Source organism: Giraffa tippelskirchi, chromosome 8 (genome assembly GCF_054371585.1).
Source record: "Giraffa tippelskirchi isolate mGirTip1 chromosome 8, T2T-mGirTip1v1.2.pri, whole genome shotgun sequence".
NCBI classification, from domain to species: domain Eukaryota; kingdom Metazoa; phylum Chordata; class Mammalia; order Artiodactyla; family Giraffidae; genus Giraffa; species Giraffa tippelskirchi.
The window spans coordinates 103,472,114-103,499,958 of record NC_137282.1 but is presented as its reverse complement, the minus strand read 5'-3'; the positions used below and the strand labels follow the sequence as shown (position 1 = coordinate 103,499,958).

The 27,845-nt window shown below is 41.1% G+C and overlaps 2 protein-coding genes across 5 annotated transcripts in view; one reads left to right on the top strand and one right to left on the bottom strand.

The window, feature by feature from the left end:
- SREK1IP1 (SREK1 interacting protein 1) overlaps positions 1-27,845 on the top strand; it is a 374,836-nt gene that overhangs the window by 123,299 nt on the left and 223,692 nt on the right. For 2 of the 3 annotated variants that reach the window (XM_081518356.1, XM_081518346.1), the window contains one exon: positions 26,625-26,781. The exons of the other annotated variant lie outside the window; for it this stretch is intronic. The gene's annotated coding sequence lies outside the window, so the exon portion shown is untranslated. The remainder of the gene's footprint in view (positions 1-26,624; positions 26,782-27,845) is intronic. 3 annotated transcript variants of the gene reach the window in all.
- Positions 11,289-27,845, bottom strand: part of RGS7BP (regulator of G protein signaling 7 binding protein) — a 107,194-nt gene continuing 90,637 nt past the window's right edge. Inside the window, exon 6 of one of the 2 annotated variants that reach the window (XM_081518314.1) lies at positions 11,289-15,362. In XM_081518314.1, the coding sequence (XP_081374440.1) occupies positions 15,271-15,362 (92 nt within the window). In that variant the 3' untranslated portion in view covers positions 11,289-15,270. Of the gene's footprint in view, positions 15,363-16,204; positions 16,916-27,845 lie in introns of those variants that run through there. The other variant, XM_081518313.1, reaches the window with a different exon arrangement.

Here is a 27,845-nt window from a genome sequence, read left to right as displayed (position 1 = left end):
TGAGGTGACTGAAACATGGTGAACTGGGATTGTGTAGAATGAGAAGTAAAAAAAAAAAGAAAAAAAAAGAAAAATAAAAATAAAAAAAAAAAGAATGAGAAGTAAGTAAACAGTGGTCATGCAGGAAAGAGCTAGAATAAAAACCATATACTGTGAAGCCAAACCTCAGAGCACTCTCCACCAAATTGTTTCCTACACTGAGTAATATAATGGAGACTTTCACCCTGTGGAGTTTTGTGGAAATTTCTTTCGTATAAAAGTTTCTCTTGCAGAATCAGACAGTAGCAGCTGAGTCCCAAGCACTGTATGCTTATAACATAATAATGTTATTTTTGACACCTATATTAGTTTATTGTTTTGCATTATTTTTCCCTGACATGTATTGATGAAGACAGAGCTTAAAAAACTTAGAAAAACACATAGTTAAATAAATCTTTGGGGAAATCTCAGCCTCACTGTTGATGGGAAAATGGTAGTTGCCAATTAGAGAGTAAAATTCTGTGAGGAAAACACAGGGTGGAGAAATAATTGTTTTGTTAACTGAAAAGATATCCATTTGTTTGATATGCCAGATGATAAGACAGTAATATTAACAAACCATTTATTCAAAATAGTTATTCAAGAATAGCTATGTGCCAGGCACTCTTCTGGCACATCGTGATCAACACCAGACAATAAACCCTGCCCTCATGAAGCTTACATTTTACAAGGAAGATATGAGTAAATATAAGTAAATATTAGAGGCTGATAAGCTCTCTGGAGGAGACTAAACCAAGGAAGGAAGCTGAAGAGTGCTGAGCTTCCTATTTTAAACAGGGAAATCATGTAAGACCCCAGTGAAAGGTGACTCTGGAAGACATGATACCTTGCCCGATTGCCTTTCCCAGGCCATGCACTTTCCTCCAAAGGCTGCTGATGGTTCACAGAGAACCGTCCTCAGCTGATGACCTATCTTTCTCCAGGGGTTACTCTGCACAGTTCCCTTGTCAGGTGGTCCACACCAATGACTGAGGAATATGAGGGTAAGAAGGTGGGTGGACTTCTTCCCTCAGAAGGCACCATTAGGCAATGCAGATCAAGCTCCAGACCGTCTGTCTCCCACGCCCGACAGCCTGGATTTTACCTGAGGCAACATCCTTACTTCCCTCTTTCCTGTCCTGCTTCCTTCTCTCCCTCCTAGATTTTTCCCAAAGAGCTTTTAATCAAATGCTTTAGGAGTACAGTGGTCTGGGGAGATGCTGAGATACCCCACCCCTCAAAAAAAAGTCATGTGTGTACAAATCTTTATTTTAGGATCCATTTCTTTGAAACCTACCTGAAGACTTTGGGTACTAGAAGTAGTCCTAGGAAACTGACTCTTAGGATGGGATTACTCACCACATAGCAGTGACGTTCCTGCCCTGATGGTAGGTGGAACACTGCATCGAGGATGTTGTAGCAGTGTGATTTCTAAGACCTTCACCTCATAAATTTGGACAGGATATAAGTAGGAGGGGTTGTGGTTTCCTTTGTTGTTCAGTTGCTAAGTCATATCTGATTCTTCGTGACCCCACGGACTATAGCCCACCAAGCTTCTTTGTTCATGGAGTTTGTCAGGCAAGTGTACTGGAGAGGGTTATCATTTCCTCCTCCAGGGGATCTTCTCAACCCAGGGATTGAACCCACGTCTCTTATGTCTCCTGCATTAGCTGGCAGATTCTTTGCCACCGAGCCACAAGCAGTTTTCCTGGCTTGGGAGAAATAATAGCAATTAGGAGAGCTGTGGAAAAGGTATAAGAAGTCTGAAGAGGCATCAGGATTCTAGAGACACTGTGACTTCCCAGTGAGAATTCCTACTTTTATCTTCCCTACAACAAATTATCTGTAAAAGTCCCCAGCAGAGACTTTTTGGTGGGACTAACAAAGAGGAATCCCTAAAATGCCAACCATTAAGTGAACTGAAGTACATATGCACTATTATAAGTTATGCCATATTGTTATGGACTTTTATCTAACAATGAGAACATAGACAATAGAACTCTATTACTCACAATAAGATATTATTACTTAGCAGCTGTAAACTGGGGTATAATCCAAATCTGTGTCCTCAGATGACCTTTTAGGATCAGGCTTCTCTACCTCTAATAGACTTTCCACATCCATAGCACTCTATGCTGTCATTTATAATATTTACTTTAATCATCAAGTGGTTGGCTACCCAAGGTTTAGCATAAATCCATATCCACAGATGGCTTTTTGAAACCAGGCTCCTCTATCCCTGGAAGGCCTCACCACATCTCACAACAGCACAGTCTGATCCTGTTGATCTGAGCCTTCTTTCTAGAGAAGATCACATTTGTCCACTACTTTGATGCCATCATGTTACCTGTACTTAGTGAGCAAAAAAAAGCCTTGGTAAGTTAGACACATGAACTTCAGAGGGTGGGAGATAAGACTTACCAAGGTTAAGAGGCCTGCACATCAGTGACATTTTAGGAGTCCTGTGGTCAGGGGATGCTGGGCTATCCCATCCCAAGTGACAACAAGTTATTGTCCTTCGCATCTTCTACCACTGAGAAAGAAATATCAGGCTTGGTTGGCCTCGTCAGGCCTTGGAGGCAGTGTATTTCACACTTGACCCATTTATGGGATGATGTTAAGAAATCTAGCTTTAAGTGGGTTCTAGAACAGAAAGGGGCTTTGCAGTGGGTTTAGGCTTCAGCCTAAGCAGCTTTGTCACTTAGGCTGTAACTGGTAAAGGCCATGATAGTACAAGTATCTGGGTAAAAAGGATAGTATGACAACTCTGGCTAACTCTAATGAGAGATTCAAGGCATGGATGCTTAGGATTCTAGAGCAAGGGCATGCTATTGGCAGCAGAGAATGGAATAGTATTCAGAAAGCAGCTCCTGGAAGAGATGGAGGCTATAAATGGGTCCAACAACATTGGTTTTGTGGTAGACAGAATAGCAGCTACCCAAAGATGTTTGCTGGATGAAGCACTAGCTGGAATCAAGATTACAGGGAGAAATATCAATAACCTCAGATATAGAGATGACACCACCCTCATGGCAGAAAGTGAAGAAGAACTAAAGAGCCTCTTGATGAAAGTGGAGGAGGAGAGTGAAAAAGTTGGCTTAAAGCTCAACATTCAGAAAACTAAGATCATAGCATCCTGTCCTATCACTTCATGGGAAATAGATGGGGAAACAGTGGAAACAGTGTCAGACTTTATTTTTTTGGGCTCCAAAATCACTGCTGATGGTGACTGCAGCCATGAAATTAAAAGACGTGTACTCCTAGGAAGGAAAGTTATGACCAACCTAGATAGCATATTAAAAAGCAGAAACATTACTTTGCCAACAAAGGTCCGTGTAGTCAAGGCTATGGTTTTTCCAGTAGTCATGTACAGATGTGAGAGTTGGACTATAAAGAAAGCTGAGCACCAAAGAATTGATGATTTTGAACTGTGGTGTTGGAGAAGACTCTTGAGAGTCCCTTGGACTGCAAGGAGATCCAACCAGTCCATCCTAAAGAAGATCAGTCCTGAGTGTTCATTGGAAGGACTGATGTTGAAGTGGAAATTCCAATACTTTGGCCACCTGATGCGAAGAGCTGACTCATTGGAAAAGATCCTGATGCTGGGAAAGATTGAAGGTAGGAGGAGAAGGGGATGACAGAACATGAGATGGTTGGATGGCATTACTGACCCAATGGACATGAGTTTGGGTAAACTCCAGGAGTTGGTGATAGACAGGGAGGCCTGGCATGTTGAGGTCCATGGACTGAGTGAACTGAACTGAACTGAAAGATGTTCAAATGCAAATCTCTGGAACCTATTAATATGTTACTTTATTTGGCAAAATGGGATTTGCAGATATGATTATGTTAAGGATCTTAAGATGGGAAAATTACGCTGGGTTATCTGGATGAGCCTAATGTAAACACAAGGTTTCCTATAAGAGGGAGCCAGAAGAGTAAAAGATGAGAGAGGATATGTGATGTTGGAAGTAGAAGTCATGGTCAGAGACAGAGACAGAGAGTTGAAGATGTTACATTGTTGACTTGAACATGGGAAAGGGGCCATGAGCAAGGAATGCCCAATGTCTTGCGAAACTGGAAAAAGAAAGGAAACACTCTCCCTTACAGCCTCCAGAAGGAATGCAGACCTGCTGACCTCTTGATTTTAGACTGTTTTAAGCCACTAATTTGTGGTCATTTATTATATCAAAAGGAAGCTAATACAGGCTTTTCTCTCCAAGACTAGCTTATTTACTTATTTACTACCACTGAAGAATGTCCTGTTTGCAACAAAGATTGATGCTGTGCTCTTGATCCAATAGCATTCCTTGGAGAGAACACCTGCCACTTGGTGGTAAGTTGACTACATCCACCTGACCAGGGCTAACTTGGTTTCTGGATGTGGGTTTGCCGTTACCAACTGCAAGGCTGCAGCCAGTACCTGTACTCATGGACTCACAGAATGTCTGATCTACCCATATGGAATCCTATAGAACATTGTCTCAGACCAAAGGTCCCAAATGACAAACTGAAGGGGAAACAGTGGAAGCAGTTACAGACTTTATTTTCTTGGGCTCCAAAATCACTGCGGATGGTGACTGCAGCCATGACATTAAAAGACACTTGCTTCTTGGAAGCAAATCTATAACAAACCTCAGTTCAGTTCAGTTCAGTCGCTCAGTTGTGTCCGACTCTTTGCAACCCCATGAGCTGCAGCACGCCAGGCCTCCCTGTCCAACACCAACTCCCAGAGCCCACCTAAACTCATGTCCATTGAGTCGGTGATGCCATCCAACCATCTCATCCTCTGTCGTCCCCTTCTCCTCCTGCCCTCAATCTTTCCCAGCATCAGGGTCTTTTCAAATGAGTCAGTTCTTCGCATCAGGTGGCCAAAGTATTGGAGCTTCAGGTTCAGCATCAGTTCTTCCAATGAATATTCAGGATTGATTTCCTTTAGGATTGACTGGTTGGATCTCCCTGCAGTCCAAGGGACTCTCAAGAGTCTTCTCCAACACCACAGTTCAAAAGCATCAATTCTTCGGCGCTCAGCTTTCTTCACCGTCCAACTCTCACATCCATACATGACCACTGGAAAAACCATAGCCTTGACTAGACAGACCTTTGTCGGCAAAGTAATGTCTCTGCTTTTTAATATGCTGTCTGGGTTGGTCATAACCTTCCTTCCAAGGAGTAAGCGTCTTAATTTCATGGCTGCAATCGCCATCTGCAGTGATTTTGGAGCCCAGAAAAATAGTCTCTCACTATTTCCACTATTTGCCCATCTATTTGCCATGAAGTGATGGGACCAGATGCCATGATCTTAGTTTTCTGAAGGTTGAGTTTTAAGACAGCTTTTTCACTCTCCTTATTCATTTTCATCAAGAGACTCTTTAGTTCCTCTTCCCTTTCTGCCATAATGGTGGTGTCATCTGCATATCTGAGGTTATTGATATTTGTCCCGGCAATCTTGATTCCAGCTTGTGCTTCTTCCAGTCCAGCATTTCTCATGATGTACTCTGCATATAAGTTAAATAAGCAGGGTGACAATATACAGCCTTGACGTACTCCTTTCCCAATTTGGAAACAGTCTATTGTTCCATGTCCAGTTCTAACTGTTGCTTCCTGACCTGCATACAGGTTTTTCAAGAGGCAGGTCAGGTGGTCTGGCTGAAATTCCATCACCTCCACTAGCTTTGTTCCTGGTAATGCTTCCTAAGACCCACTCAACTTCACATTCCAGAATGTCTGGCTCTAGGTGAGTGACCACACCATTGTGGTTATCTGGGTCATTAAGACTTTTCTTGTATAGTTTTTCTGTGTATTCTTACTACCTCTTCTTAATCTCTTCTGCTTCTGCTAGGTCCTTGCCATTTCTGTCCTTTATTATGCCCATCCTTGTGTGAAATGTTTTCTTGATATCTCCAATTTCTCAAAGAGATCTCTAGTCTTTCCATTCTATTGCATTCAGTTGGTATATATTTCCCTTTGTCCCTTGCCTTTCACTTCTTTTCTTTTCTCATTTATTTGTAAAGCCTCATCAGACAACGTTACCTTCCTTTCCTTTGGGATGGTTTTGGTCACCACCTCCTGTGCAATGTTTTGAACCGTCATCAGTTCTTCAGGCACTCTGTCTACCAGATCTAATCCCCAGAATCTGTTTATCACCTTCACTGTATAGTCATAAGGGATTTGATTTAGGTCACATCTGAATGGCCAAGTGATTTTGCCTACTTTATTCAATTTAAGCCTGAATTTTGCAATAAGAAGCTGATGATCTGAGCCACAGTCTTTTTTTGCTGACTGTGTAGAGCTTCTTCATCTTCGGCTGCAAAGAACATAATCAATCTTATTTTTGTATTGATCATCTGGTGATGTCCATGTGTAGAGTCATTTCTTATGTTGTTGGATGAGAGTGTTTGCTATGACCGGTGTATTCTCTTAACAAAACTCTGTTAGCCATTGCCCTACCTCATTTTGTACTCCAAGGTCAAAGTTGCCCGTTACTCCAGGTATCTCTTTACTTTCTACATTTGCACTCCAATCCCCTATGATGAAAAGGACTTTTTTTTGGTGTTAGTTCTAGAAGGTTTTGTAGACCCTCATGGAACCATCCAACTTCAGCTTCTTCAGCATAAGTGATTTGTGCATAGACTTGTATTACTGTGATGTCAAATGCTTTACCTTGAAAATGAACTGAGATCATTCTGTTGTTTTTGAGATTGCACCTATGTACTGTGTCTCTGACTCTCTTGTTGACTATGAGGGCTACTCCATTTCTTCTAAGAGATTCTTGCCCACAGTAGTAGATATAATGGTCATCTGAATTAAATTTGCCCATTCTCATCCATTTTAGTTCACCTATTCGTAAGATGTCAATGTTCATTCTTGCCACCTCCTGCTTGACCGTGTCCAATTTACCTTGGTTCGTGGACCCAATATTCCAGGTTTCTATGTAATGTTGTTCTTTATAGCATCAGACTTTCACTACCAGACACATCCCCAGCTGAGTGTCATTTCTGCTTTGGCCAAATTGGGCTACAAAGTTTTGCTTCATCCACCATATTCACCAGACCTCTCACCAGCCGACTACCACTTCTTCAAGCATCTCAACAACTTTTTGCAGGGAAAACACACCCACAACCAGCAAAAGGCAGAAGATGCTTTCCGAGAGTTCGTTGAGTCCCACAGCAAGAATTTTTCTGCTTCAGGCTTAAGCAAGCTTATTTCTCATTGGCAAAAATCTGTTGATTGTCATGGTTCTTATTTTAATGAATAAAGATGTGTTTGAACCTAGTTTTAATAATTTAAGGCTGACAGTCCAAAACAGCAATTACGTTTTTGCAACCTAATATTTGGGGGGTCTAGAATCTGTGTCTAGAGGTTCTGGGGCACAGGGCAGAGTCCCACAAAACTTTAAGCTACCACTGCTACCTGGTCACTTCAGGTTCCTCATGCCAGGAAACTATTAGGTGAATAAAGGAGTTACTATGCTGACAGAGATTATTGGCCCTAATCTTCATGAGGAAAGAGGGCTACCATAACACAGTGAAGCACAGAAGAACGTGTTTGACACTTAGATGACTAGGTCACCTCTTGGATGCTCATGGGCTTTTCAGGTTTACCTATAAATGGGCAAGTACAAAAACCATACTCTACTGAAGGGTCACCAGAGTCTCAGACCCCTAGGAGTGAGGGTCTGGTTCATCATACCAGGCACTTCAGAAGTGCGAGACTAGGATGAAAGAAATCTAGAATGGGTGAGAAGAGAGATCAGCAGCAGCTGCTACATAAAAACTGGGACCACTGCATAAGTGAGGGCTCTGCTTTGTGCACTGTATCTCTTTGTGTATGTGAGTTGTGACAACAGAATACAGAAGAAGCTAAAACTGGATGGTGTAGATCAATATGAGAAGCAACTGGATCTGCGCAGGGTGAACTGTAGTAGATGCTGTGGTGCCTGCCTGCGTTTATTTTACTGAACCACAGCATCCATCACTCAGCTTCTGTGAATGTCGGCTGCTAATGGCAGTATGCACTTTTAAACCTAGATTTATTTGTTCATTCAGCACTACAATGGTTTTATTCTTTCATCTGCTTATGAATAGGTATAATGAAGGTCATTTCTTTTTTTGCTGTATAGTTTTCAATTGTATCAGTGTAATACAATTCATTTTTCCGTTCTTCTGTGGATGGATTCTTTTGCTGAATTGTTTATGGGTTTTGGCTATTACAGACAATGGCACTATGGATATTCTTTTAACCATCTTTGAATACGGACACATGTATTTCTCTTGAGTCCCTCCTAGGAGTGAAACTCTTGGATTATAGGGTACACACGTGTTCCACAATAGCAGATAATGTTCAACAGTTTTCCAACATAGTTTGCATTTTGTTAGGAACTATTTCACAACTCTGTGGGCATGAAGATATTATCCTATATTCTGGAAGCTTTATTTTTTTTAATTAATTTATTTTTTAATTGAAAGATAATTGCTTTACAGGATTTTGTTGTTTTCTGACAAATATCAACATGAATCAGACATAAGTTTACATATGTCTCTTCCCTCTTGAACCTGCCTCCTATTTCCCTCTACATCCCACCCCTCTAAGCTGTTACAGAATATTTTATTTTTAGATCAATAATCAACTTGGAATGAGGTTGATTTGGCTGAAAAGAACTATTTATTTCAAAGATTTCCCTTTGTCTGCTGTTCGGCAACACAGTATCATGCAATGTTTGATTGGTTTGACTTTTCTCATAAAAGAGCTTTAATTCCAAGGAAATAATTGGACAGTTATTTGGTTGAACCTTTTGTAATACTGATATATTATTTCCATTTGGCTCTCTGGAAACTGAGGCTTACAGAAGGTAACTAATTTAGTGAGCAATTTCTCCTAGACAAAGATTCACATTATTAATGCCTTCAATGAGACAAAAATTATTAATTGATTAGTTGAGCAGATACAGTGTGAGATAGGTGATCTCGGCTAAAGCTCTTCTGTCATTGTCACGTGGTGTCCAGCTCTGGATCCAAGACAGTTGTTTCCGCTCCCACCCTCATGCTCTCCTTGCAGCTTAGTGGGAAGGGAGACATGCCCCTTATTTTAGGACTGTTACCTGGAAACTGGCTTCCCTGATAACTCAGTTGGTGAAGAATCCACCTGCAATGCAGGAAACCCCGGTTCGATTCCTGGGTGGGGAAGATACCCTGGAGAAGGGAAAGGCTATCCACTCCAGTATTCTGGCCTGGAGAATTATGCAATTTCACTCAGAAGCTATTGGCCAAAATTCAGTTGTACTGCCACACCCATAACCAAGGGAGCCTGGGAAATGAAGTATTTAAGTGGCCAGGGTCTTCCTGAAATTTTGGATCTCTAGAAAACAGGTTTTGGAACTGCTAGCCATAGCTGGGGCTACTTTGTTGCAGCCCATCTGATATTCAGACAAAAGTCTCTAACTCTAGGGTGTACTGCACAATCCTTGACAGCTAGCTGAACTCAATAGTTTGCCTTTTGAAAAACTTCTCGGGATATATTCCTGTCAGAATTTAATTCCCAGATGTCTCTCCAAATGTGTATCATCTCCTTTTATTAGAAAATATAATTACTTAACTCACTTTCACTAAATTCCTCCCCTTCTGTTCTTCTTTTCTTCTTTTTCTCTCTTTCCTGCCCACCCCACTTTGTCTGCCTTTCTCTTTCTTTTCTCTTCAAAAGTTGTGATGCCCTGTTATTTTCTCTCCATGTCTCCACTGCCTACATTTTGATGACAGGAACATGTCAAGGGGGTGGGGTGAGGGGGTGGGTAGGATCGCTGCAAAGTGGTGAATCACAAAGTCTCTTTCACTTTTTCATTCTTTTTTTTAAACTTTAATTATTAGTTTTTATTACACAAGTAATACATATTCATTGTAGAAAAATTAGAAAACACAGAAAAGCGAAAAGAAAAAATAATCACCCATAATCCCACTACCCATAAATAACTACTATTAACATTTTAGTGTATGTCCTTCTAGCTTTTTATGCATATATATCAATATATATACATACATAGATATATTTATATATTTTCTTTTTTTTTACAAATATTGTGTCATACTATACACACTGTTTTAGAATATGTTTTTAATTTAATATATATTGTGATCATTATTATTTATTCCCTGAAAAAATTATACAGTTACTACATGCTCATTGTGGAAAAGTCAGAAATTACAGGTATGCAAAAAAAAAAAATATATAGTTGCTCCAGATCTCACCTCCCAGAGATAAATGCTGTTAACATTTTAGCAAATATCTTTTCAGACTCTTTAATGCACACATATATGTAAGTATATTTTTAAAATGGGATGATGCTATAGATATTCTTCTCTGTTTTCATTTAACAATATAATTCCATAAATATATGTATGGTGCTTATTCTTTTTTTTTTTTTTTTGGTGCTTATTCTTAATTGGTGCACAGTATTCCATTGATAGGATATACCATATTTAACCAATCTCATTCTGTGGGTTTTTTTTTTTTACAATTTTTCCCATTCTTCCAAATAAGTATTCTTTCTTGCATATTTTTTGAATAATAAATTACTATATCTTAGGTCATTTTTTCTGACCTTTTTCAGGAGAATTTCCCTACAGTGGAATTACTTGGTATAGGTGAAAAATATATTGCTCGATTATTTTCCGGAAAGGTGGAATCAGTTTACATACATGTTGCTCTATAAGAGGATGTTCACTTCCAGATTTCCTTGCTGTCCCTGGAAACATTCATTCTTTATATTCTTGCCTTTTTGATACATTAAAAAGGAGTATATCATAATAGCTTACATTTTTGATTACTAGTCTGTTCAAATATTTTTATATTATTAGTGCATTATTTTAATTTATGGTACATTTGCCAGTTTGTGTGCATGGTTCAATTTTCTACTGGAAAGTTTGATTCTTTTTGAGTCATAAAATGTCATTTATTCATGCATTCATTGTTCACTCATTCCATTAATGTTTTCACTATTTGCTTTTGTGTTTAGCACTGTGCTGAGGATATAAGAATAAGCAAAATAGACATGGTTGCTGCCTTCTGGAACTTCAGTTTAGTGGGGACAGACAGCTAAACAAGCAATAATGAAAAAAGTATAATAAGGAAAAGAAAAAAATGGGAACACTTGGCTGGGGAGGGAGTTGTAGATCATGAAAACTTGCCAAAGGTAGCGGAATTTAAGCTCTTGATATTTATTAGACACCTGTACTCTTTGTTGCATATATTTAAAATTTTGCTTTCTCTTAATCTGATTTGTTTTTTTTTTAATTTTATAGGAATTTTGCATTTTTAATTGGTCAAACCCATCCATCTTTTCCTTTGGTGTTTCTTACTTCACTATAATACTTAGAAAAGCTCCCCTCCTACCACCTCACATACCCTAAAATTACATCGTATTCATCAATACTGCCAGTTTATTTATGTGCTTTAACGTTTGAATATTTACTTCACTTAGAATTTATTTTGGTGACAGTTTTGAGGAATGGATCTCATATATCTCTCAACAGATGGCTAACCATTTCTCCCAATATAATGTACTTAATAAACCAACCTTTTTTCATAGATTTGAAATGACATCTTTTTAACGTACTCAGTTCTTCTATATTCTTGGGTTTATAACTTGGCTTTATATTTAATATTAATGATTTATTCTGGACCATTTCTCATTCTTTCTGTAGTTACCTTAAAGGTGAGCATTTTGCATTTGGTGATGTTCTAGAACACAAAGAAATGGTAGACATTGCTAAGGTATGTGTGGGGGTGGGTAAGAAGTTATTACGGATGGATATCCTTAATTCTTTCAATTTTGAGACTTCCAGAGGCTGAAATCCCACGTGGGATCATTGTTAATCTGGCCAATTTGTTGGCTGTCTAAAATTAATTAGATGCTTTTATGCTCTGTATAAAGCTTAGATTCCAGTAGGTGGCAGTATTGCCAAACAGTAAGTATCCAAACTTGCAGGAGCACTGAGGAACAAAATGATCTGCCAGGATTTTGGAATTCCCCCAAGAGCTTTCATTAGAGGAAGCATCAGGGCTGTGCTACTTTTGAAGTCTTCTTTGTACCGTTGAACAATGGCACAATCAGAAGTGTGCACTGGATCTGTTCCTAGACGCATGCAAAAAAACAGAAGTGGACTGATTTTTAAAAGTGGCGCTTACTGTGGGCCTTTCTTCATACACCTCAACCAAAAGTGCCTTTGGGCCCAGCCAGTGACTGATTCAAAGCCTGGAAATGTGGTTTTAAACAACGTGATTGTGGTGGGATTCAAGTGATTTTTATTTTCTTTGTATTTGGTGGTATTTTTCAGATTTCCCACAAAGAACATGCATTGTCTCTGTAATCTGAAAAAAAAAAAAAAATCAACACAGGGTATTAAAAATAGGGTGGTAAAATGGGTGGTTGTGTGCCAGAGAAACTTTACATTCTTTTTTGTTTCAAGCATATGTGCACATGAAACAAAATGAGTTCAGTAGGCTCTCCTTATCCCTAGAGATCAGCTCAGTGTTATTGCTAATCTGAAAGCAAATTACCAGCAGGAAACAGAGACAGTTATCTCATGGAACTACACCTGAGAAAGTCCTTTGGTAGGTAACAGGGGAGTGGGGTCAGCTCCTAACAAGATGCACTGGCATACCTAATAGGAGATGGTCAATTACCCATTGCAACTCGGAGCCAGGGTAGGTTATGGGGACTTTGAGCACTAAATTTAATTTTAGGACCTGCTATAGTGAAAGAAGATCTATAAATCTTGGAGTATGTCCACAGGAACTACAAAATTGATCCAAGGCTGGGAAACAGGCACTATGAATAAAAGATAAGGTGGCTGAATTTATTTACCTTAGATATGGAAAGCCTAGCTGGGGAATTAGACAAATCCCCATCTCCATGAATAGCGACTATAGCCCTCTCCAGACATGGAGGTGAGACCTGAATTTATTAACAGTCTTCAGTTGTACAAAGGACAATTGCACGGAAGGTGTTACTTTCACACTGAGACTAAGGCGAGAGTGAGCACAAATTAACTAAGCAGAAGTGATTTAGGTCAGGCATTTAGAAGAAGGTGCTGAACACCAAGACTGGGCTTATCTGTTAATAACTGAACATGGATTAGTAGGAACTAGATTGAAGCTAAGGGTTCAATATGGTAGAAGGTGGGAGAGGGCAGAGATAGCAGCTGAGACCATGCCAGAGTAGGCTCCTTCGTAATTTCTAAAACAGTGGACCTGAAGTGAATTAAACTTCAAGAGATGAAAATGAACCGCATTCAGGAAAGGATATTATGCTTGAATCAAGCCAGATGTGTGAAAGTTGGGGTTTGCAGACCATGTAAATTTGGGAGTGGTTACCTGTTTTGCAAAGGAGCAGTCACCCTAGGAGACTTTCAATAGCGTATTCTGACAACTGTTTAAGTATTTGATTTAGAAAATTGTGATTTTTCTTGTATAACTTTCAAGGGTATGTTTTGACATGAAGCTAGTCATACTTATAACTATGTATCAGTTGCCAACTCATTGGAACACATCTCTGGACTCCAAGAATAAGGCCAATAACCAGCTGGTGTGATCTAAATCGAGACATGCGTAGTCTTTTGAGATCTCTTCCAACTCTTCAATCCTTTCACTTTCAATCAAAAAAACTAGAAGACAATTCCAAGGATAATTTCCACAACAGCAGATATTAGGTTGAACTATATGAAGTTGCCATTTTTAGGTAAAAAACAGTCAAATATCAGCAATTTCATATAATTCAACCTAATATGATAATTATTTCAGTAGTTTGTCTCTACCTCTCTCCCTCTTCACTGAAGCTACTAAAAACTTGGGTATATTTAGTTTTTTAGGTCAAAATGTTGGTGGACATATAAATGCCTGTGCACATAAATGCTGAGAAATTATAGGGTTGGTATTAAATATGTGTCTTGGATAAACCACGGATAGCTCATCCTTTTATTGTGCTGGATTTTGGTGCCTCTTATCTGACCTTAGGAATTTTCAGACTATGGAAAACAAGAAAAGAAATTCAAAGGCTTGATCTTTCAACCCATGGGAAATTCTGTCTGGGAAATGGGCCAAAGGAGAAACAAGGGAAAATATAACAAAATCTGTACCATGTTACAAGTTTAGTGGAGGAAGAGCACAACAAAGCTGTGAGCAGAAAAACAAACATGTGGCTTCCTTCTTTCTAGAACAGAGTATTGCTTAATGTGTCCTGCTTGTAAGAGTCTAAGCATAAGACAAGACACCAAGTACACGCTGGAAAAGTCTTATCTGCATAGTTATCTAAAATGAGACAAGCTTAGCTTAACTAAAAAGATTTTATTAACAATGTAAAATGTTAAGTATTTTTACGATCTGAGCTAAATCCAGCATGCCCTATAAGATTTAACACTATGCTGATATGCAGACATCATGCTTCAATTTCAATTAGAACAAAATGTGATAATATTCAATTTTACATTGGAGGGTAATTGTATATGTTACTACACCATTTCCTAACTGGATTACTTCATTCTCCAAGAAGCTGAAAAAGACACCATTGGATTGAAAGGAAATTAGTTGCCCATATGCACTGTATGAAGGTATCAGGATTATTGTGTATTTACAAAATTTAACTACTTCTCATATGTGGTTTTTGTTGCATTGTAAATTAAGACATTTTTCTGTTGAAGCTCTTAGAGTCTGAGAGAATGGAAGACTAAACATAAATGAGTGCAGAGAAAGCAATAGGTTGAGGTGGTATATATTTGATTATAATATTATTTCTAATACTGGTTGGATTTTGAACAGTTTTGCAGTTTTAAATAGATTCCTATGTTTAAAGACTCTCATATGTGATCAATTGTTTACATGAGATCAGCAAGAGCTACAGATATACTATTATACATGAAATAATTTTTCTCTGTATAATACACTTAAAAATTCTTTAAATAATTTAAAAATCATAATTCTTGCATCTGTCATGATGTGGTTTGTAGCAGACATGTGCAATGTCAGCTTTAAAAATCCTTTTAAAAACAGACTGCCTTTTGAATCTGGTTTGTTTTTTTTTTCCTTGACAGCAGCCGCTTTCAAATGTAAAATCATTTAAAAGGACAGCGAGAGGTGGATAAAAGTAATAAGGAAGCTTAGAAAACATAGTCAAAAGCCAATGACTGTGGTTCAGCTGTCTGGAGGTCCTCGGGTTCAGTGATATTTTCAGGTCTTCCCAGTGGTGGCTTCCAGAGGACTCGCCTAGCTTGAGACGAGACAGCACAGCCCAAAGAACCTTCTCTTCCGTCTTCTAACCAGGGGGTAGGGAGTTAGATTTAGAAGGCTGCTGTCATCTGTGATGGGACAGAATGTACAGGTTGAGTGAGGTACAGACAAAACAACTGTTTTTTAAGGATTGGCCTTAAAAATCCACCGTCCTTCGAATCTAAGTTTCCCAACTTCAGCATCGTTGACATTTTGGACCAGATCATCCTTTATTGTTAGGGGCTGTCCTGAGCATTGTAGGATATCCAGCAACATCTCTGGCCTCTACTCACTAGATGCCAGTAGCACTTCCCTACCAGTTGTGACAACTGCAAATGTCCCCAGACACAGCCACATGTTCCTGGGGTGGGAGCGAAAGTGAAGCAAATAGCCACAGTTGAGAACCACTGCTTAGAGTTAAACTGCTTAGAGGCAGTTTTTCACCTGGGCAATGTATCCTTCTGAGAAAGAGCCCATAATAAAATTGGCTTCTTTTCTATAGCTTACTACTTACTAGTCCTGTGACTTTGAACATGTCGCTTAAGCTCATTAAGCTTCATTTTCCCCATATGTAAAACAGGGTTTACTAATACTTACCCTAGGTGAGAGCTAAATGAAATAATCTATTAAAACATTTAGCTTGGTTGGTGACCTTGGTGCCTAGCATAGAGGACAGACTTATTATTAATAATAATATAGCTATGATTAACTATTTTTCCTTTACATAAGACCTTGTTTTACCTCCATTCACTCACTTTATGCCTCAGGAAGAGGTTTCAACTATTTCTTGTTGAGTGTTTCCCTAGCACTTTTTATAGCCAGGTATCTGAATACAAAGGCTTTTGGAGAAGGTTGTCAGCTGTTAAATTCACCAGTTCTGGCCTGAAATTTTTAGTACAATGACAAGCAGAGAAACAAAGAAACAAACCTGTAAACCAAATCCAGTTTAATGAGTTGGGTTTTGGGGAAATAGTGCAATTCAACAGAGAGAGTGAGTAGAAACAGCCTGTTGGGAGTGGAACTGGCCAGTATGAGTCCCAGAGGCTGGAGAAGGTCCACAAGGAAATAGCCTGTAAATTGTCAACTAGGGCAGTGCTAGGATATGGTCAGAATGGAATAAGGGGCAACAAAATGGCTGGTTGGCTCTGGGAAACTTTTTAAAAAATTTATTTGGCTGTATTGAGTCTTAGTCGTTGCATGCCGGGTCTTCATTGCACCATGCAGGAGTTTTGTTGGCACATGGACTCTCTAGTTGTGGTGTGTGGGCTTAGTTCCTCCATGGCAGTGGGATCCTAGTTCCCCGACCAGGGATTGAACCCACATCTTCCGCGTTACAAGGTGAATTCTTAACCACTGTACCAACGGGGTAGTCCCTCTGGAACTTCTTTAAACCTAAGCTTTGTCAGGACCACTTGCACTGCTCTCCAAGAACAAAGCTAAGATGTTCCCCTCCTTTCCCCATCCTAATCTGGAAGATGCAGGACCTTGGAAAAGAGCCCAGAATCGGGAGTGAGATGAAGAGATGGATATAGTGAAGAATGTGCCCCGGTTGAATAAAACTGGCTTGTAGATGACAGTTGGTTTTCTCGATAACTCAGCTTGGCGTGCTGCAGTCCATGGGGCCACAAAGAGTCGGACACAACTGAGCGATTTAACAAAAACAACAAGACACTCAGGAAACTGTCAGGAACAAAAATGAGTCCTGGCTTTCTGGTCCTCTTACATAAATTGTCATCCAAGTGCCCTGGCTTTTCTCTCCCCAGCCCCCAAGGCTCCCATGTGTCATACTTGTTTGTAAATTAGCGTCACCCACCGAGCTGACAGTGTTATTGGAATGCTGCACTACATTACACATTTCGATGAAACTAGAGTAGCAAGTTGGAGGCAGGAAAGACAGGCGCCCCACCTGGGCACATCAGATTAATCAAACACAGCCTTCTCCCCAGTCTCCACAGATTACAGTCCTCTCTTAAAACCCACACTCTGCTAATGTGGAGAAAAACAGGACTTTCTTTGTCTTTTTTCAGAGTGAAAAATAATTCACTATAATCTGGATGTCAACATTTTGAGACTAAAAATGGGACATCTCTCTTTTTTTTTAACAGTTAAACTTGCCCCAAATAGTTTAAGATGCTGAAAGCAATGTCAAATCCTATATATAAGCCTAATTTCTCAGCAGAATCTCTCAGAGATGAATCATGATATATCTGGAGCAGAAAGAAATGATAACCATATTCTCTCATCATTTTTAGGGCTCTCACTTCTTTAGCCACCAAATGATCAGTGAACTTTACCTGATTGGATATGACAAAGATACAGCAGACTCTGAAGGTTTTGGTATCTCTTTGAATGCTGACCATGCTTCCTGAAACTCAAGTTCAACTGAAAGTCAGCACTTCCTTGGAATAGATGCACCAAAACTATGAAGATACTGATAGGAAAGGAAATTTTTATTTTTATTTCCTTGAGACTTAGAGATCCATTTTCTGAATTCCCATTTATTTCCTGAATTTCCTATATGTTTGCCTTTCTCCAAACATTTCAGAGATTTGGGAGTGACCTCACTGGTATTTATATATTATAAAATGCCATTCTTGATATGTATCGTTCCCACTACATGGGGAAATATCTACATACTTTGGTATGTTGTATTTACAAAGAAAGTGTGCATGTGTGTGCTGTGGCATATGTGTTCTGTGGTGGTATATTTACTTCCATTTCCTCTTTTTTATGTATTAAAAGCACACAGCTATTATACATAGGGATTACGAGATTTGTATCAAGACTGACCTTTGTATCTGTGCATTCATTACAGTGAATCAAAAAACCTCTGTGCTGTTGAAATTCTCCTCATTCACCCTTCTTTTCATATATATATATATATATATATATATATATATAACATTCACTTGTGACTGCTATATACACACATACGTATATAGCAGTCACAAGTGAATAGGATGTATCAGAATTGATGAGAAAGTGCTCAGATGTTAAGCAAAGGACAGGCTGCCTAATAAGGATGACTGCTGGTTTGGGGCATCTTTGTTGAGCATTTGTGACACCTTTGCCTAGCCCAGAGCTTGTCTGATCATCACCTAGGGTTGAGGTGACACGAAAGCTTAAAAAATTCTTGGCAGAAATTCAGAGCAGCTTTCTACACTGTAGGAAGCTGACACCTGAATGTAAATGCTGAAATTCACCGAGCAGTAAGTCTGCCTGGAATGGTTTGAAATGAACTCAATGCCAAGGAAAGATGTCTTTCCACATTGACTGAAATCCTGTCTTCGAAGTGAGGGGCTGTCAACAGAATGTGAGCAAAATGGGTGTTTCCCCACTTATTCTAAACTTTCTGGGCTAATCCATTTGAACTTGGGAAATTTTTGATTGTTATTGCTAATGTTTGAGACTTTTATGGTGTCTTTTTTCCAAAGTGCATACTCTCAAAGAACTGTAACCTAGGACAGTTTTAAATTTGAAAATAAAAAGTGAGAAAGAGAAGAGGAAGGAGGGAAACACAGCAGAAAGTGAAAGAAAAGGAGAGTAGGGTATTCAGCCATCAGTAAGTTCAAAATCCAGTCATTTGATGTTTAATTTTTGGATGCTACTAGAGCCAGGAACACCGAAGTCCCCTAAGGTACAATAATATCATTTCAAATTGCTTTTGCCAATAAAAGATTTTTTACATAAATGTTAAGAAACAGAGGGCATGAAAATGAGGTTTGCAAATAATAAACTGAGGTTTGAGTTTAAAGCTGTGTTCTCTAAGTCAAGAGGAGTGCTTATGATGGAACTGCAGTTGCAAACTTCTATTCTGGAAAAAAAAAAGAGACCTTCATCTAATTCCAGGGTTCCCAAACATGGGCAGCATCAGTTTCATCTGAGGGCTTGTTAAAGCACAGATTGCCAACCCCACCTCCAGAGTTTCTGAATCAGTAGGTCTGGGGTGGGGCCAGACAATCTGCCTTTCTTACAAGTTCCCGGACCTGCTGGTACTTCTGGTCCTGAGACCACACTTTGAGAACCACTGAATTAATCAAAGACCTATGAACTGCAAGGCTCTATGTCAGGTGCTGAGGGTAACACCAGATGAGTCCTAAGAGAAAGGTGACCCTTGGCCTCAGGGATCTTGGTTTGAGTAACTAGGAGGCTTCATTAGAAATGCCATTGGAGAGATACAAATAGAATGCTGTGAGAATTCTTAGAGGGAAATTACTCCCATCTGTAAAGAGAACCTTTGCGGAAGATTCTTGGGGCCTTGGTGTTCATGCTAGGCCAAAAGGGATGGGGAGAACTTGGACATTTGGTGAAGTAGGGTGGCAGGCGTTTTGGACGGAGAGGGCATTGTGAACAAAGATGTGGAGGTCAAAGGCAGCCTGAATTGGGTCCAAGTAAACAGTTCAGTCTGGCTGGAATAAAAGGCATATGAAGAAGGGTTAGTATAAAACAGAACTACTGAGAATTCCCTGAATAAGGCCATATACCTTCTCTTGCCTCCCTGACTTTACAGACGCCATCTCCTTTTTTCCAGAAAAGTCTTTTCTGATTGTTGTATGCTTCTACCTTCATGCCTGCATTCATTCTATAAACAATTGCTATAGCCCTTGGGTTTCCCTGATAGCTCAGTTGGTAAAAAATCTGCCTGCAATGCAGGAGACACTGGTTCGATTCCTGGGTTGGGAAGATCCCCTGGAGAAGGGATAGGCTACCCGCCCTAGTATTCTTGGGCTTCCCTTGTGGCTCAGCTGGTAAAGAATCTGCCTTCAATGCAGGAGGCCTGGGTTCGATCCCTGGGATGGGAAGATCCCCTGGAGGAGGGAAAGGCTACCCACTCCAGTATCCTGGCCTGGAGGATTCCATGGACTGTCCATGGAGTCGCAAAGAGTCGGACACAACCGAGTGACTTTCATTTTCACTTTCATAGCTCTTGGAACATTGTCTGCTTCCAACTCTGTGCATCCACAATTCTATAAGCAACTCTTTATGAGACAATAAATTTACCCTTGCTGTTCAACTCTTCATCTCTCACTCACTCCTCAATCCTCCTTAATTAGGCTCTGTGCGTGCCCCCAATTCCAAGAAAGCTGATTCTGGCCACCTCACCAGTGACTCCTTTGTTGCTAAATCCTGTGGGTAATTTCAGTTCTTATTTCGCGGAACTGCCCCACACTATGAGCCATTCTTTCCTTGCAACTTTCTTATTCCAATATGCTGAGTTTCATATCAGTTTTTTGTAAACTCTTCTTTCCCCTCAAACATTAAATTTTGGTATTTCAGAGCTCTTCTCTGTATACTCTCTGGGGGTGGTCTCATGTATTTTCAGGGCTTCAACTACCAACATGCTGCTTGTGTTTAGATCTGTATTTCCTGCCCTTCCAGCTCCCACATCTCACACCAGCATAAGGCATGTACATCCACCACAAGCACTGAGCACTGGTCTTGGGGTGTCCCCACAATCAGAACCCCATCTGTCCCGTGCTCTACCTCTACTGGTACCACTCTGTTCTACCTTAGTGATGGGTACCATCATTCACTCTGCTTTCCAAGTCTGAACTCAGGTCTCATCCTTGATTCTGCTTTGCTAACATATTTCAGCCAACTGGCCATATCCTCCTCTCCAAGCCCCTGGCTTTAAGTCAGATCATAAGCATTTCTTACCTGGCTTATTATACTTGCCTACTAACTGAATCCCTCCAGTGACCCCAGGATAAAGTCCAAACATCTTAATATGAATTAGAGGGGTCTTAATGACATAGACCCCTACCTCTCTAGTCTCTCTCTGAAGTCTCTTTTCTAACCACTTTCCCAATTAATGAAGTGCTTGTAATTCATCAAAATCCCTTGCTCTGTCATCTCCCCAGATACCTTCACACATTTGGAATTTTCTGCCTAGACTGTCTTCTTTCCATCCTTATCTTTGGCTAATTCTGATTCATCATAAAAAAAATCTCAGCTCACACAATTTGCAAAAAGCAATTCTCAATTACTCCTGTCTCCCCCACCCTCATTTATAACTAAAAATCTGACTAGGTGAGATCCAGTATGCCCTTATAGCATCCTTGGCTAACTATTATGGCACTGTTGCATTTAAACACTATTTTTTTTTTTGTCTTCCCGATAGTGTGTGTTTCCAGAATTCACATGCCATACCCTGAGGGCTCTATCACAATCTCTGCAAGGGATGGCTATGTCATTTGAAAAAGCTTCCCAGGTGACTCTCATTCCCATTTTGTCCTGTTGAGATAGAGAGCCTCTAGAGCAGTGGTTCCCAGCCTTTTTGGCACCAGGGACAAGTTTCATGGAAAACACTTTTTCCACAGACTGGGGTGGGATGGTTTCGGGAAGATTCAAGAGCATTACATCTATTGTGCACTTTATTTCTATTATTATTACATCAGCTCCACCTCAAATCATCAGGCATTAGATCCCAGAGGTTAGGGACCCCTGCTCTAGGGACAGAGACATCCCCAGCGCCTGGCACATCATGGGTGACCATCACATGTTGGGTGATGGTGGGACAAAGAATGCTGAGGTGAGAAATCTATTTTTCCTTCGACAATGTGTAGACACTTAAAATTTGTGAGTAGAGGCTCAACATAATTAATGTACTAAGAAACTGATGTATGATCAGTGATGAGTGGATTAGATTGGAGGAGAGAGAGAGGGGCATAGCCTATATCACACTGAATGCTGGGCAAAATGTTGTACAGATTGCAAAGAATCTGGGATAACTGGTAAAACTGCCCAGAGTGACATTCAGACACCAGTTTGAAGCACAGAAAGCCTTTAAATGAGGCGCTGGGGAAGGACCTACAAGGTCATCTCTAGGCTAGCAGGTGACATAACGGCTCAGTGTCCTTCAGCCCCAGGCCAGAGGACTCAGCCATGGCTAGGTTGGTTCCAGTTATGCACATCCACACTGGAGTAGAGAGGGGGGTAGAGAATGGGGGCACGGTCCTAGACCCGGTTCAGTCTGCAGTAGGACTGTCCACAGGTGGTGCAATGGTAAAGAAACTGCCTGCCGATGTAGAAGACACGAGAGATGCCGGTTTGATCCCTGGGTTGGGAGGATCCCTTGGGGTAGAAAATGGTACCCTTCTATAGTATCTTTGCCTGGAAAATTCCACGGACAGAAGAGCCTGGCAGGCTACAGTCCATGGGGTCACAAAGAGTTGGACATGACTGAGGGACTGAGTGCACGCACGCACACACACACACACACCACTGTCTGCAGAAGAGGACCCATTCAAGAACAACTGCAAGTCCTGACTGATGCACTCGAGACTGACTCTAACGCGTGGTACCATCAACCGAATTTTAGGCAAGAGTAAATGTACTGACAACACCTGCTAGGATTCGTGAAGTCAGAATTTTGGAAAAGGTGAAACTGTCTTTCAGGCTTAATTTATTCCTGCGATGCTTTGTTTGATTACAGCCTGCATTTAGAAGATGCTTGTCCTTCACTTTTCCATCTCCTTTTAGCCTTTGTCAGTAACCTTGTGGGTTCTCCACAGGTGGTTCCATTTGTAATCCATTTGACACAGCAAGACTCTCATAATTAATGAAGCTCCCTACAGCGCTGCCAATGACCCAGAATGTAGGACAGGAGAGGCGCTGAAGCAGAGGAAAGGATAGCGGGTTGAGAGCCAGAAGACGGGGGAGGCTGCAGGGAGCTGGGACAGAGCAAGGCAGGCCCCCTCTTCTGTGCACCTTTGTCTCCAGTCTTAAACAGAAAGTATGGGAAGGCAAAGGCCCCATCTCAAATGAAGGCATAATCACTAACCATTGCAATTCCTGCTCTTGGCCACTTTTGTTTGTCACTGAAAGTCAATTTACAGCATATTGTTGCTAAGTCAAGTTTTGATTGTGGTGGGAAGGGGAGATGAAAGGATTAAATCTTGAAATGTTAAAATCAGCAGGAAGAGTTTCTGAGTTGAGGGACAGGATGGAGTCTGGAAGGGATTCCATAGTGGCTCAAATGGTAAAGAATCTGCCTGCAATGCAAGATACCTGGGTTCGATCCCTTGGTCAGGAAGATCCCCTGGAGAAGGGAGTGGCTACCTACTCCAGTATTCTTGCCTGGAGAAGCCCATGGAGAGAGCAGCCTGGCGGGTTACGGTCCATGAGGTCGCAAAGAGTTGGACACGCCTGAGCAACTAACACACACACACACACACACACACACACACACACACACACACGGAGTTCGGAGAGCAGGGCAATCAAAGCATTTCCAGGGTGGGTCCCCACATACTTGCCTGGCAGGATTTCTACATGGTCAGGATTTCAGTAGGGAAAAGGGGCAGTTATCTTATTCCTTTTTCTCTCTGCTTCAAACACACATGTAAATGGAATAAAAAGAGAAAAGAAAGACACACCCAGAAGGAAAACAGATGGCTTTCTATAATGCTTTTCATCCAGTTAGAATTATGTTTTGAAAATAAGGTCCTACAGAAAAGAACTGGAATACATTTTTCCACATGTCATCCCACACCATTTTCTGCTTAGATGAGACCTGGATAATAAAGAGATTGTCTGAACAGAGTTCCAGGAAGCTAATGGGACAGCCCTGTGCTCTGCCTTGGTGTTTGCAGTCAGAGAGAGGAATCTGGCTGATTTGCTCATTAAAATGGTGCCCTATGCCTCTGCTGAAACATGCGCCCAGAGTGACTCCCAGAGACCTGCTCTCCTTCCTTTAGGCCTTCTCAGACCCCTGGTGGAGACTCACATCCCTGCTTCTCCACTGCTCACTCCCAGTGTGGGCAGTCAAGTCCTACTCTTTGTGACTCCATGGACTGTAGTCCACCAGGTTCCTCTGTCCATGGAATTCTCCAGGCAAGAATACTGGAGTGGGTAGCCATTCCCTTGTCCAGGGGATCTTCCTGACCCAGGGATCGAACATGGGTTTCCTGCATTGCAGGCACAGTCTGTACCATCTGAGCCACACTGATCTCTGTTCTGGGTGTGTTTAATGAGCCCTCTATCATACTGTGAGGACCGGTTAAACACGCCCAGAATAGAGATGCATCTTCATGTGCTAAGGGTTCCCTTTTCTCCCCCAAATGAAGAAACCTTAATTTCCCACAAGACTTCACCTGAATTTTAAAAATTATTTTAGTACATGTATGACTGAGTCCCTTCATTGTTCACCTGAAACTACCACAACACTGTTGGCTGTATCCCAAATCAAAATTAAAAGCTTAAAGCTGGAAAAAAAATTATTTTAAAATCACACAGCATTACTCCCTCCTGAAGAAGACCTTCTATCTCCTAGCTTTTTCCTTTTCATGTCCCAAATGGATTTAGGATTCAAGTCCTGGGTGTCCCTTGTTTTGATTTTTTCCTTTTTGCTGATAGTATCAATCATTCAACTACTATTATTACATTTTTTAAATGTATTTAAAATTCTAGTTATTTTTTATGCTTATAAAAGTAATAAAGCTATACAAAAGATTTCTATTATTATACTTTTATGATTATAAAAATGTCCTAAATAAAATAAAATATCTGTTCTTCCAATAATTCCTGATTCAAAAATTTTTGGATGAACTTTTATTAATTGTAAGGGGAATGTTTCAGATATTTAAATTTAATATAGGTGACATGGAATCCATGAAATTCAGCCTTTGGCGGGGGGCCTTGGGTTGTCATCCTTCTAAGCAAGTACAAGAGGAGGCCCACATGCTATTGGTGGGGGTACTTGCTCTACATATTAAGAAGCTGAGGCTAGCTTTAGAGGTGAGCCCCAAATCCAGTTGCAAGGATCAATATTCTGGAGAGCAGGTTCAAGGTCAACTTTTCATGGGCTCAAGGTCACCTTTTCATGGACGTTACACACAGTGGCTTCAGAGTGAACGGAAGCAGGGATTATTCTATTTGATGATGATTTGGAGTTTTCCTGAGCTAGGTTGGTGGGCCAGCTGGTAAATAATAATAATAGTAACAATATACTGCACTTGTTGAGCATTTCCTCTCTGTAAGGTTAGTAGCAGGCATGTGATATGCATTTTTTCATTGAATCTTCACAACAACTCTCCGAAGTAGGTCACCTGATCAGAAGTGAAACAACTTCTTCCAGGAAAATGTCAGAGCTACCAATGGTAACCCAAGGCTGGCTGTAACCATGCTTACATCTAGCAGCAAACTTGCACGCTGTGTTCACAGGGCTCTCGTCACCACCCTACGTTGGAGTAAAATGCAGCTTTCTTAAAACCCCACAAGGCCTCTAAAACATAACCCACAGCCCAAAGCAGTAAACCTTGGTCAACAGGCCCTTCAAGGGGTCCTTGCAGCCACCTGATGCACCCCATCCCCTGCCTCTGATTTTCCAACACCCGCCTCCCTCCCTTGCAGCTCAGGTCACACCGCACTCTTCTGTCTGTGTTCTCACCTCCACCTCTCCACCTTCTGCCATGCGGCTCCCTGAGCCAAGCTGCACTCCAGCTCTGCCGCCAAGTCCTCTCCCTCCTTGCTCAGAGGCAACCTGCCCTCCCTCCTGCTGAGGCTGTGCTCCGTGAAAACAGGAGGGGGATCTTTCCTTCTTCTACAAACCCTTTCCCCACCCTGGGTGTACCACTCTCTGAAGCGGGTGCTTCACTTAAGATTGTTCCTGCCCATATGTGCTTAGTCAAAGTGATCATTACTAGCACTTTGTACGTATCTTCAGACCCTGGGGCTGCAAAGTTGGGTGCAAGTTGCACAAACATTTACTGTTTATGCTGGCTGTTACTCCACTGTGTTCTGAGCATTTCTCTAGGTGCTGAAGACAAAACAGTTAATGGAAGCATACAGAGACCCTCCCCTCACAGAACTTACATCCTAGTGAATATCCCCTTTCCCTCTCTGTGTTAGAGTGTATACTCCTGTAGGATAGTTCTGGAGACACACTGCCTGGGATCACATCCCAGACTTCCTATTTATAGTCTGTTTGGCCTTGGCCAAGCTAGCTAGCCTGTGTCTCAGTTTCCTGTAAACTGGGAAATGTGACTAGCATTTCCCTCAAAGGTGTTATTAGAATTAAATAAGTTAATACAGTTAATACATCTAAGGTATTTAGACTAGTGGCTGTGACATTGTAATTTATATATGCATGATCTTCGACCTATTCCTGGCAAAGAGCTACTAAAACTCTTGAAATGTCCTTAGAGAGCCATAAAGATGTCTTTTGTTAGGTTAATGATGTGATTTTGGGAAAACACCTGGGGATGGGGGCTGGCTGCTAGGAGAACCAACTCTGTGATTGGAGGGTTAGGACTTTCAGTCCCACCTCTGACTTTCAGGGAGGGGAGAGGGGTTGGAGGTTGAACCAATTGCCAATGGCCAATGATTTAATCAATCATGCCTGTGTTTAGGAAGTTGCCAGAAAAACCAAAAAGGAAAGGGTTTGGAGAGCTTCTGAGACTGGGGAAGATGGCACTCCTGAAGGGGGCATGGAATTTCTGCATCCTTTCCCCATAACTCATCCACACTCTGCCATCTGGCTGCTCCTGAGTTAATATCCTGTAATAGGTGAGTGAACTGGTAGGTAAAATATCTCTCTGAGTTCTGTGAGCTGCTCTAGTGAACTAATTGAACCTACAGTGGGGCTCATTGGACCCTCCGATCTATAGCTAGATGTACAAAAGCTCAGGGGACAACTCGGGCTTGGGACTGGGGTCTAAAGTTGTGGGGGAAGACAGTTTTTTAAGACTACTGAACCCTTAATCTGTGGAATCGGATGCCATCTCCAGTAAGTGTCAGAAATCAGTTGAGCTGCAGGACACCCAACTAGCGTCTGATAATTGCTTGGTGATGTGGAAACCGCCTCCCCCACATTGGAACTGGGTAGAAAATCACAGTGGCAAGATACGTTAATTACTACTGTTAGTTTGTTTAGATAACACGTGGATGGCAGAGCATTTCCTTTGGAGGTGTTCTTAAGTCTCTTCCACTATAAACTTGAAAGAATTTTTTTTAAATTTTGACTGGGTCTTTGTTGCTGCTGCGCGGGCTTTTCTCTGGTCGTGGCAAGTGGGGGCTACTTTTCCTTGTGGTACACAGGTTTTTCTCATTGTCATGGCTTCTGTTGCCGAGCAAAGACTCTAGCGCACGTGGGCTCAGTGGTTGCCACTCTCAGGTTCTAGAATATAGGCTCTGTGGTTGTGACGCGCAGGCTTAGTTGCTCTGCAGCAAGTGGGATCCTCCTTGACCAGGGATAGAACCCATGTCTCCTGCATTGGCAGGCGAATTCTTTACCACTGAGCCACTGGGGAAGCTGGCTGTACACTTCTTAAAAACAAGGGCTGAGTCTTCAGCCCTTTTGTGTTTGCCACACATGGTGTAGTGTTCTTCACAGGGTAAGAACGAATACATGCTCTCAACTGATGGGGCCAGAGAAGGAGGTGTGTGTTATCAGAGTGTTTCTCAGCTCCCCTCAGAACAAAACTGCTTTCACCTGATAAACTATTCTCATCCTCTTATCTTCTTAAGGAAAGACAAATGTACGCTCAGTGCCTTCTATTGCTTGTGTAAAAAACACTTGCTTTCATTTCTCAAGAGACAAGACCCAAGGTTATCGTGTGAAAAACATCCTC